The 12715-nt window shown below is 38.2% G+C and overlaps 1 protein-coding gene across 1 annotated transcript in view; it reads left to right on the top strand.

Annotated features, from left to right (window-relative positions):
- U2af38 (U2 small nuclear riboprotein auxiliary factor 38) overlaps positions 1–11960 on the top strand; it is a 100705-nt gene extending 88745 nt beyond the window's left edge. Inside the window, exons 6-7 of the mRNA XM_076207107.1 lie at positions 6846–6941; positions 7615–11960. Coding sequence (XP_076063222.1) covers positions 6846–6941; positions 7615–7828 — 310 coding nt within the window. The 3' untranslated portion in view covers positions 7829–11960. The remainder of the gene's footprint in view (positions 1–6845; positions 6942–7614) is intronic.
- Positions 11961–12715: the final 755 nt, after the last annotated feature.

The following is a 12715-nucleotide window of genomic DNA, read 5'->3' as shown; positions in this document are numbered from 1 at the left end:
TGAGAGGGAAATGCAAGGGTTGGGTGGGGGATTAGAGATGGTTAAAGAAAGGGGAGAAAAGTGGAAGATAAGTACAGTAAACTCGCGCTTATCCGAACACGTTTTAACCGAATAATCGCATTAACCGAACATTTTCTCAATACGGTAGCCATCGCTTTAACCGAACGTATTTGGATCTCAACCGAACATTCAAACACCCCGCCGCCTCTTCCGCCACCCGCAAGCTTCACCAAGTGCTCACACGGTGGCAGCACACTCCATGTTTACACCTGATCGGCTGTTTGGCGGTACATACATTCGTGAGTCCTCTCGGTGACGATACAGTATCACAAGCTCTCCTTAAACATTTTCTCTTTATACTCTATAGAATATGTTTATGAACTATTATAAGCATTTCCATGTGTATGTTAAGTTTACAGGTACGAATGTTGCAGCTGACATTACCGCATAAAACTACGGGAATGAAACATACAAAATAGGAATAACCGAACATTTCGGTTAATCGGACATTTATAATCCCCCTTGGAGTTCGGATAAGTGGAAGTTTACTGTAGTTGTTTGTGGATGACACTGCTCTTGTGGCAGGATCAGAGGAGAGATTAAGGAAGTTTGTGACAGTTTTGGAAAATGTGTAAAAGAAGGAAGTTTAAGATAAATGTGGGTAAAAGTAAGGTGATGAGATGTACAAGGGGAGAATGTGACAGTAGACTGTGAGTATTAATTGAGAGAAACTGGAGGAAGTTTATAGTTTCAAATACTTTAGTGTGAATGTAGCAGGAAAGGGAGGAGTAGAGGTGGAGATAGAATATAGATTGAGAGAAGGAAGGGGGATTAAAAAGTGTAATGAGCAATAGACATTTGGGAATGGATGCTAAGATGAGATTGTATGAAGGAGTGATTGTGCCAACATGGAATATAAGAGAGGAGTTTGAATGTGTTTGAGATGAGGTGCCTGAGAAGTATGATATGAGCTACTAGGCTGGATAGAGTGAGAAATGAGGAGGGGAAGAGGAGAATGGGGGGTTGAAAGGGAGTTGAGAGATAGGGTTGATGAAAGAGTATATGGTTTGGACACATGGAAATAATGAATAAAGAAAGATTAGTAAAAGAGGTGTAGAAGGAGTAAACATGAGGGAGTGACCAAGGATGAGATGGATGGATGGAGTAAAAGGGGCATTGGGAAAGATGGGAATGTCTGTTGAGGAAGGATGGGAAAAGACAAAAGATAGGGGTGAATGGAGAATGGTTGTGTATAGATGATACTGTGATGCATGGAAGGTAATGGGTGGGGGATGGGGGTGAGGGAGTATGTGTGAATAATAATTTGATGCAGCCCAAAGGGATGTCTCCCTGTCTTCTCCTCTGAAGCAGCCTTACTATGGATGTGCTGCATCTTGCTACACTGCTTCTGACCCAGGGCAGTGGGTGAGATGCAGGGATGACCTGTCATCCAAGAGGAGCCAAGACAAGAGGGAGGGAGGGGGTGAATGGGCGTGGAGTATGTGGGGATGGAATGGGTGGGAATGGATTTTATGCCTTTGTTTTTTGGCTACCTCCCTTGTAAGGGTATATGTATGTATGTGTTTGTGGCAATTGTTTATTTGTATGAAATTCCATTCCTCATTCACCCTGTCTATCTACCTTTTTTGTCTCCCTCTCAAGTTCACACCATGCACTACTGTTTTCCACACTCTTTTTCATAGTCTTTATTCACTATCTTTCCATGTTCAAAGCACCATAGCACCCTTTGATGTTAACTGTTCTCTCCTTCAGCTTCATATTTCTCGCTCTCTCATCTTTTTAACACATGCCATATTCCTCAAACATATACCAAAGGTGTTTTCCCCCTTACAAGGGAGGTAGCCAAAAAGAAAAAGGCATTAAAACTATTTCCACCCATTTCCTCCCTAAATACACTCCACTCCCCTCCACCCTCTACCCTCCCTCTTATTGTGACACCTCCTGGATGATGGGTCATCCCTGCATCTTGTCCACTGCCCTGGGTCAGAGGCAGTGTTGCAAGACACAGCACATCCACAGCAAGGCTGCTTCATTAAATCGGCGACCCCCCCCCCTCTTCATCCCCTCATGTAGAAAAAGAGAAGACGGAGAAATCCGTTCTGGCTGCGTCAAATTTTTCTCACATACATTCTAAAAAATATACAGATTCTTCCTTTTTGCCTCCTACAAACACAGTTACCTATTGCTAGTTGCTCACTTTCAGAAATACCAAAATAATAACAATTTAATTTCTTTAGAATTTCCAAGGAAATAAAAAACTAAGTTATTAGTCTCCACATTGGATCAGTCTGCTGCCTCAGATCTCATTTGCTGGAGACCTACAACCACCAAGAATGAATAGATTTTGTGGAGTTGTCTAGAGTGAGTGAGTGTAGGGCAGTGTAGTATAAAAAGGAAACAAATGGACACTGGATGGGTGGGGAGTTGGTGCATGTCTTGGCTGGCTACCTCCCTTGTAAGGGGAAGAAGCCTTTTGGTATATAAAAGGATATTGTCTTGTGTGTGGTGATGGCATGCATCTGGGGCATGTAGTGTCTGATGCTAGCAAGCCAGTTCTGTGTTGGTTATTGTTTTAGTGCTGGGTGATGATTTGATCACAAATATGCTAGTGTCACTCTTATATGTATTGAATTTAATGGTCTAGTTAGAAATGTTTGTTTTGTGACCTTTGTATGTATATTGTGTGAAGTACTGGGGAGCAGGTTGTTATAGGTATTTAAGTAGTATGCTACCAAGGTCAGATTCTTGTTGCCTCCCATGAGTTTTGCTTGTGTATTTACCTAGTTGTATTATATGGGAAGAGAGCTATGCTCATAGTGACCCATCTTTGTATCTTTCAGCATCTAGTTTGTTCTTAAATTCTTGTATAGTTTTTGCACACACTGTTGCCTCATCCAATTTGTTCCAGATATCTACCACTGTGTGGGAAACTATTCTTTTTCAGATCTCTTCTATAACTATCCTTTTTGAGTTTCTTTTCATGTCCTCTTGTTTTTCTCTTATCCCACTTTAATAAATCTTCTCTGTTGAGGACTTCCATCCCTTTCATAATTCTGCAAATGGCCAGTAGATCTCCTCTTTCTCTTCTTTGTTCCAGGGTTGGTAGTTCCAATTCGGCCAATCTTTGTTCATATGTCAATTTAGAGAGTGTTGGTGCCATCTTTGTCTTTGCTCTTTGGGTTCTTTCTAATTTCTTTATATTATTTTTAGTACTGGGTGTCCAGTGTCGCAGTGTACTCCAATCTTGGTCTTATCAGTGTAACTAATATTTTCTATACCATTTCTTTTGTAAATTTAGAAAAGCGCAATCTGCCCATCCATCCCTTTCTTGCATTATTTCTATTAGTAATATCAAATCAAGTTAGTGACACATGATCTTCCATGTCTAAAGCCAAATTGTTTTGGATTCAATGTATTATTTTCTTTCAAATGTTTAATCCATCTACCTGTGATAAATTTTTCACATATTTTTGCTATTGTGCTTGCCCCCCCCCCCTTTATATATTGGTACAATATTTGCATTTTTCCAATCTTGTGGTACCTTTCCTTTTTTGAGTGAGTAATCAATTATCTTATATATTTTGTCCATTAGTTCATCTACACATCCTTTTGATATCCAATTTGCTATTCCATCTGGACCATGTGATTTTCTAATGTCTGTGTCACAGTTATATCTTTCATTGGGGTGGGGGGATCTTTCTGTCCTTCATCCCAATTTTGTGTACTTTCAGTTGTGAATACAGATTTAAAATGTTCGTTCCTAATTTCAGCCATTTCAACATCTTTTATATATTTATCATTCCTTTGATGCAGTTTCATTATTTCTTGTTTATCTTTTAGTTTACCATTCACATACTTTGCATTTGCCTATTATGTCTTTTTCATAGTTTCTCTGTTCTTCCCTGCATATTTTTTATATATTCATTTCATAGTTTGATATATATTTACCTCTTACTTTTTTTTTTTTTTTTTTTTTTTTTTTTTTCTCTCCAAGCTTTGTCTCTTCTATCTTTAGCCTCACTACATTTTTTGTTGTACCAGCACTTAATGTACACCCTTTCTTGCTTCTGCTTTGGTACATGTTTGTCTATTCCTTCTTCATAAATTTCTTTTAATATGTTCTATTTCTCTTCCATACTTGTGTCTTCATTTAAGAAGTTTTCCCAATTTACATTTTGAGAGAATTTTCTGAGTTTCTCAAAACCCATTTTATTGTACATTAGTCTTTTCTGTGTTTCTCATTTCTTCTCAAATAAATTTGTTCTTTTAGTTTAAACTCTTGTTAGTATGTGGTCACTTCCCAATAAGTGTCTTGTATACCATTTTATCCACAATTTCAGGCTCTGACATGAATATTAAATCTGGTCTCAACGGTTCTTCATTGTTTGTGTGGTATTTTCCTTTACCTATTGAATCATTGTGTATTCAATGGTCATATCCAGTAGTATATTTCCCCAAAGGTCTTCTCCACCTTTTACTGTCATTTCTTCCCAACATATTTCTTTTGAGTTAAAGTCACCCATAATTACTATGTCTCCTCCTTCTTTCAGTAATTCAATTAACCTCTTCACTCCAGGACACATCACACATCTGGCAGCATTAGCTGCCCGACGTGCGATGTTGCATCATAGTAATCGCATTATAAAAAATAAAGTCAGTGCTCAATCGTTCATTCTCTTTCACCCATGAATTTTGATAACCATAGAAAATATGATGAAGCCAGTTTAGAGAGAATGGAAGTTACGTAGGTACGACTACAATAAATATAATCAAGATGCCGACGTCGGCATCATCGTGTACCCACTTGCTCCTCATGCCGCCTACGTAGGCATCACCGTATGGAAGTGGTTAATGCATGCTTTGTGTCCTCCAACATTTTGGAATGATCACTCTGTCCAAGACTGTGTTTTAGGGGGTACACATATTACTACAAATTTTCTACTTTTCATGTCACTGTTTTCAACTTTTATCATAATCAGTTTCACTTTATTTTTCCTTCTCTTATCTTTGTCACACTTAAGCCTTTCATAGTTAAAAACATGACTCCTTCACCCTGTTTCTCTTTTCTATTTTGAGCCTCAGGTCCATTATTCTAAAAAAAAAAAAAAAAAAAAATCTTTTCAGTCTCTGTTCTCTCTCTTTCCCTCTTTTTTTTTCTCTCTCTCTCTCCATAGTGACTCTTCCCTCTTTTTTTCCCTCGTCACTTATTTCCTTTTTTATCCATACATTTTTGCAATTTTTGCTAATTGCCAGCTTTGTTTTTAATAGTACTTCTATCCTTTGAGACTTTAGTTTGATTTTTAGTGGTCTATATATTTTTTCTTTAAAGTATTGTCCAATCCTATGTACTTCTATTTGTCCATTACTTGTCCCTCCTCTTGTATCTTTTTCAGAATTTCTTTTGCAATTTCTTTTCTTTTTCTCTTTGATATCTAGGTACATGCATATATGTACCTAGATATCAAAGAGAAAAAGAAAAGAAAGAAATTGCAAAAGAAATTCTGGAAGAGATACAAGAGGAGGGACAAGGTACATTATGTTTTTCTTAATACCATAAACTACTATGCACTTTCATTACCGTTTCTTCAGCATTCTCTTCCACTTGTTGCTGTACTATTTCTTTAAAAAAAAAAAAAAATCTTTTCCACTTTCCATTTATTTTTTATTTCTTGGAGATCTGTCTCTTTAATTGTTTCTCAAACTTTCTCAGTCACCACTTGTATTTGTTTTTTCACTTCTCTTTTCAAAGCCTCATTTTTGTTTTTATGTTTATTTATTTTATTTATTTATTTTATTTTATTTTTTTCCCATTCTGACCATGTTTAATTCCTTTTTTAGATATCTAACCCCTTCCATACGGTGCCGCATACGTAGGTGGCATGAGGAGCAAGTGGATATGCGAGGCTGCCATATCGGCGTCTTGATTATATTTATTGTAGTTGCCCCTGCGTAATGACATACTCTCTAAACTGTCTTCATCACATTTTCTATGGTTATCAAAATTCACGGGTGAAAGAGAGAACGATCGATATAAGCGGTGACTATATTTTATGATGCGAGTATTATTACGGCACATCGTACGTCTGACAGATAATGCTGCCCTCGAGATTTTGGCCCGGAGTGAAGAGGTTAAACTCCCGCTTAGTCTTGGTATTAGCTCTTTTTAGTTGGTTCACCTCTCTGTACAGTGCCCTATATTCAGCTTCCAAATCCATTAGTTCCTCTATCAATTCTGCAATCTCCCGATTTCTGAGGACATTTTTATACTTAGACTTTCTTTCCAATTCTAAATCTCTACCTCGTATTCCACTTTCTTTTATAAACCCTGAAAATACATTATTATCAAACCTTCGAGTTGATATCAGGTTTTCAATCATGCAAGACTTCTTAGGTATGACCCCCAACAGTGATTTCACTCTGCTTATATCTAATCTTCACTTCGTTGGGTCACTATTTCGTCTATCTCCTTCATCATTCTCTATTTTGTATATTTAACAATAATGTTGAATTTCCTCTATTTTATCATTTTGGTCACTCAATAAACACAGCTCTCTTTCCTGAATAAATACAAGCTAGGTGTTTCCTTCGAATTTATTGAAAAAATGCTGTACATCAGAGCTCGTTTCTAGCCATCCATTCCTGCCTGTGGTTCGTGCTCAAGTGATGTGATGCCAGTGCTATATCTGGCATCTCCTGACATTAACACAGAAAAGAAGTAATTTCTAATACTACACAAAATGAGGGACAGATGTTACTGTTAGGAGTTAGTTTCACTACCTCAAGTTAGTTGCATATTTTTATCAAAAAACTTTATATTCTTCCAGGGAGTGCACACGTAGTGGGTTCTGTAACTTCATGCACCTGAAACCCATCTCTCGGGAATTAAGGAGAGAACTGTACAGTAGGGAGAGGAGAGCAAGGTGAGAAATGTCGACAGAGTTGTTTTTATTTATTCTCTTTCACTCTTTCATTCACTCACTTTTCCTCTTACTGTCTCCCACTCTCTTTCACATACTACTCAACCACCTGTCAATAGAATAGTATCAACAGTAGCAAGCTCAACCCAGACAACACATGCATGAAATACTTGACTTTCATCACACAAGAGGGCCTTTTCTCCTTTTTAAAGGTGGTGGCTGAATCAAAGTATACACCATTGTCAGGAAGCACAGACAATGTAAGATATCCTCCAATGCAATACACATTTAACTCAGACAACAGTATAACAGAACTTTACTTGGAGATCCCAGGGCCCAACTGGTTATGATGATCATTTGCCAACTGTGAAAATTAAAGGGAACCAAGGGGAATTTACATGCCCAAGTGTACATACTCTTTTATCTCTCCCACTTGTTATGATATTTGTAATTTCTTGTTACAAGATCTCTTAATGTATCTCTTATTTTACATCCATGGGGAGCTAAGATAGTGAGAGACAATGAATGGGTTTTTGAATGGGAATGGGGTAGGTGGAGTGTGACCCAGCCACCCTTTATAAAAAGGAAAGGGCTTTTTTGGTTTATGTATATATATATATATATATATATGTATTGACTTTTCCAATTTACAGTAGCATTACTCTGTTTCTTGCAGGTCAAAATCACCAAGATCTCGTAGGTCAAAGGGAAAAAAAAGATCCAGATCTAGTGAAAGAAATCGTCACAAAGAGAGAAGGGTGCGATCTCGTTCAGGCTCATATGGAAGAGGAAGATCACATTCTCTTGCAAGGTCTCCTTCCAATGATAGGGACCATCGTTCACGATCAGGAGAAAAACAGGAAAGGGAAGGACGCTTTGGGAGGTTCTGAAAGTCAGTGATTAGCCACTAGCAGGGTCATGGGTGACTTGAAATGTGTATTAGATTAAGGTGCAGTAAACAAAAGGTATAAAGATTTTCATATTTATTTGAGTAGAAAATGAGCAACAAGCTCAAAAGTATGGACATGTAGCAGGCTTATGTTGTCTGTCTAAATGTTTCCTACTGTTTCCTTTGTTGCATTACAGTGCGATCTTATTTATCTCTGCCTTGTAACTTTCTTTCAAAATATTTTGTTGACCCAATTAACTGGAATTCATAACTTAACACTATACTGTCAATAATGTGGATGCATGTATATACCAAAGGGCATTTCCTCCTTGTAAGGGGGGGTTAGCCAAGTCAGAGTAGGCCTTGACTCTTTGTAGGAGTAAAATGCAGAAAGATTTCCAGTCTACTCACTCAGCTGCCACTGTGCATGGGAGCACAGTGGTAGCATTCTTATCCCTCTGTCATAGGAACATAGTAAAGGAAAGATGGTGTTGTAGGAGTGGTACAGAAGAGATTTAAGAAAGACAACAGGAAGAAATTATATAAAAATTGGGTCAGCATTCCTCTGAAAGGAGATTTGTCACCAAACATGCTGTGTGGGTCTTTAGTGGTGCCACCAAAGCCCCTAAAGTAAAGAATGTATAAATCTATGCAATCAATCCCCCTAGGATGGGAAATCTGAGTTATGATATTTGTTTCCTTGATATTTACTAACTGGAGACTCGCAGACCTGTAGTGGAGGAAATAGGTTGAAGTTGACAGAGATTTTGGGCTGTCATCTCTAAACAGAGGTGAGGATGTTGGCAGGTTTTGATGATGGGTAATGGGGACATGATTGTTCTTAGGACTGTGAATATATATCAAAGACCCTTTTCCTATTGTAAGGGGGTGACTTATTCAAAGCTACAGCTTTTCTTGTTTCACTTTCCATGGTAGGAGGAGGAAAGGGCACCTTTGCTCACTTAATCTCTACTGCTAGATATGGTACTTTCAATTTTATTCTGGTGGCTTTCAGGCTATTGTATTCAATTCTGTGGCATGCCCTTTGTTAGAGAGGATCTAAAACAAGTTTCAATTAACTCCATCTGTACATATTTACAAGTTAGTACTTATGGACTAATCTGATGGATGTTGCTGGTTGCCTGGAAGCCATGGATTTCCTGCAAAAGTCAAGTTTAACATGATTACCTCAGTGACACCTCTTGTAGGTTCTATTCTGCTGAAACTGGCAGACTTAGATGAGAATATGGGCATGGTTGATTGAGACCCCATTTTGTCCTGAGTGGTAACTTTTGCTAAATATAATCATTGGCATTAACCAGAACAATGTACATTGTAACCCTAGGTCAAAGGGTATAATTCCTTTGCTATACAGTACTACCTCTCATTAACGGATGTTAATTAGCTGTGTTTGCGGTGTTTTCGCTGTGTTTTCAGTGTTTTTTGGTGCTGTTGTTTAGTGCTGTGCAATCATTATGCCACCCAAAAATCACTCCAAATCAACGAATTATTCACATCAATGGACACTGTTACCCCCCTTTTAGTCTGTTAATGAGAGGTAGTACTGTAGTTCTGTCATATAAAGATATATTGTGACTAACACCAGGTTATTTTATCACAGTGACATCTAGTACAGTTGTTTTGTTGTAGAATTTTTTTATTCAACCAAAGGAGTCACCATGGCAAAAAGGTTGTTGTTGTTAATTCAAGCCTGGTTCATCTTGGTATATTTTCCCAACATTCCATTTTTGGGCATTGTACTTCAAAACTGAATTGGTGAGGAAGAGGTTTCATTTTATATCTTTTCCATCCCTCTTCTATGGGTTGGATAAACAAGGTTATGAAAAAGATACCAATACCGCCAGTGTGTGAAATGTTAGAGAAATAGGTGCAGAACTGTCATCATACTTGAATTGTGTCTGAATGTTTTTTGGTTTAATGATGTGTGTATGTTATTTGCAGGGAGATACCTACCCTGGCTGTTTAGATGCCTTTATTTTGAAGTTTCAAAAAGAGAGCTATAAGGAATATGATCTCATATGGAAACAGTGATGTTAATGTTTTGTAGCAAAGTTACAGATTGCCTCAAAATTTATGTACTTCACAGGTATATCTAGTCACAAGTTACTAGTCTCATATAATTGTATTTTGTCACTTATAATTCACCAGTGCTAGTCTCATAGAAAGTTAGAAAAATTTAGTACAATATCTCACTGATTACTCTAAGTAGGAGAGGCATTCCAAAAGTAATGCCTCCCATTTTTTTTTTTTATCATTATTTTTTTTTTCTCATTACATTTTTAATTTTTAATCCCCCTAGGCATTTACTCACTTCTCTCAATCTACATTCTACCTCCACCTCCACTCCTCCCTTTCCCGCCACATTTGCACTCAAGTATCTAAAACTATCCACTTCCTCCAGTCTCTCTCCCTTAATACTCACTTCCAGTCTGCTGTCACTTTCTCCCCTTGTACATCTCATCACCTTACTTTTACCCACATTCATCTTCAACTTCTTTCTTTTGCACACCTTCCCAAACTCTGTCACTAACTTCCTTAATCCCTCTTCTGATCCTGCTACAAATGCAGTGTCATTAGCAAAAAACAGCTGGCTTATCTCCCACTTTTCTCCATTTTCTTTAACCATCTCCAGTCCCTGACCCACTACCCTTGTATTTACCTCTTGCACCACCCCATCCATGTATAAATTGAACAGTCAGGGTAACATAACGCATCCCTGATGAAGTATCACCTTTACCTCAAACCACTCACTCTCTCCATATCTAATCCTAACACAAGCTCTTCTATTCTCATAAAAACTCTTGACTGCTCTTAACAGCTTTCCTCCTATCCCTTATATCAGCAATACGTCCTAGAGTGCCTTCCTGTCTACCCTATCATAAGCCTTTTCCAGATCCATGAAAGCCCAAAAAACATCCTTATCTTTTCCTATAGCTTTCTCACATATCTGTCTTACCACAAAAATCTGATCAACGCAACCCCTATCTGTCCTAAACCCACACTGTTCCTCACCAATTACTCCTGTTCCTTCCCTAATTCTGTCAATCAAGACCCTCCCATAAGCCTTCCCAACTACACTTAACAAGTTGAAACTACTATACTCACACTTGTCCCCTTTTCCCTTGTAAAGCAAAAATATACAGACACTCCTCCTGTCCTCCAGCACTCTACCCTCTCTTAAACAAACATTAAATAACCTCACCAGCCTGTCCACCATCACTGTACCTTTTTTCAGACATTCTGCATGACATCCATTCAACCCAGGTGCCTTACCTGCTCTCATCATCTTAACATCTGCCTTCACTTCATCATTCCTGATTTCTCCTCCATTTTCCTCACTCAGCACAGTCATTTTATTAGTGCTTCCCATTGCAACCACCTTTCCCTCCCCATCCTCCCTTACATTTAGCAACTCCCTAAAATACTCTGCCCATCTTCCCCTTACTGCCTTCTCTTCCATTATCATCTCTCCATCTGTATCTTTTACCTTTTCTTCTCCACTTGATTTGCCTCCTCTTCCTCTCTTAATTCTTTCCAAAACATTTTTCTTATTAATTTAAAAATAATCTGTCACACTCTTACCCCATTTCACATCTGCTCTCCTCCTTGTCTCTTTTATCTTATGCTACTTTACTTCTCTTCTCTTTTATTTGTACATCTCATAATTCCCTCATCCTATTTTGTAACCAATCTGTGAAAGGGGGATGGGGGGTGAGGGAGTATGTGTGAGAAATGAATTGACATAGCCCGAAGGGATTTCTCCCCATATTCTCCTTTTCTACGCGAGGGGATGGAGAGGGGGTTCACCGATTTTATGAAGAGGCTTGCTGTCGGTGTGCTGTGTCGTGCAACACTGCTTCTGACCCAGGGCAGCGGGCAAGATGCAGGGATGACCCATTATCCAGGAGGTGCCAAGATAAGAGGGAGGGAAGAGAGTGGAGTGTGTTGGGGATGGAATGGCTGGGAGTGGTTTTTTATGCTTTTGTTTTTTGGCTACCTCCCTTGTAAGGGGGAAAAAGCCTTTAGTATATGTATGTATATATTGTTATTTTATTTATTTATTTATATATATATATATGTATGTATATATATATACAGTAGCGGCCAAAATATAAGGGTAAGTGAAAGCATATTTATTCAAATGCATATATTGAAATTAATACCCTACACAAGAACTTCATATTTTGTATACAATTAGATATACATTTTATCTATATTACTTGAAAATTTGAAGCTTATGCAACTCATACAAAGAAAGTTAGTGATTAATAAATAAAAGAGTGTGTAACTTCTTGAGGTCAAAAGTTAAGGGTTTCTTAGAAAAAAGGACTTTCTATGCTTTACAAGACTGTCAAATCAGAACCGCAACATAAAATTAGCGTTTAAAATATTGGAACCTCAAACTTGTAAACATGGCTGCTGATAAACGACGTCCAGTGTCTTCTCAAGATAAACAGAGGATTGTTGATCTTCACAAAGATGGACATTCAAATGGAGTCATAGCAGAGAGGATAGGAAGGTCTGTGAGTGTGGTGCAACGTATTGTAGCTCAATATAAATCAACAGGATCAATAATTTCACCACCTAAAACTGGTAGACCACGCAAAACCTCAGTTAAGCAGGACCGTCTTATGGTAAGGTTGTCACGGAAGGATAGGTTCAAGAGCGCTGCAGAGATATCCCGTGAGTTAAATGCATCTTATGACTGCGATCTGTCACGTAAAACAGTGTCTCGGAGATTAGTAAGTGCTGGATTGAATGCCCGAGTCCCTGCATCCAAACCATTGATACCCAAGAAGAACCAAAAAGCCCGCATGAAGTTTTGCATTGAACATGCTATCTGGACGGAAGATCAGTGGTCTAGCAT

This window comes from Oratosquilla oratoria, chromosome 23, assembly GCF_046742065.1.
Source record: "Oratosquilla oratoria isolate Oo_2021 chromosome 23, ASM4674206v1, whole genome shotgun sequence".
Taxonomy (NCBI): Eukaryota; Metazoa; Arthropoda; class Malacostraca; order Stomatopoda; family Squillidae; genus Oratosquilla; species Oratosquilla oratoria.
The sequence above is the reverse complement of the archived record's forward strand: the minus strand, read 5'-3'. Positions and strand labels throughout refer to the sequence as shown.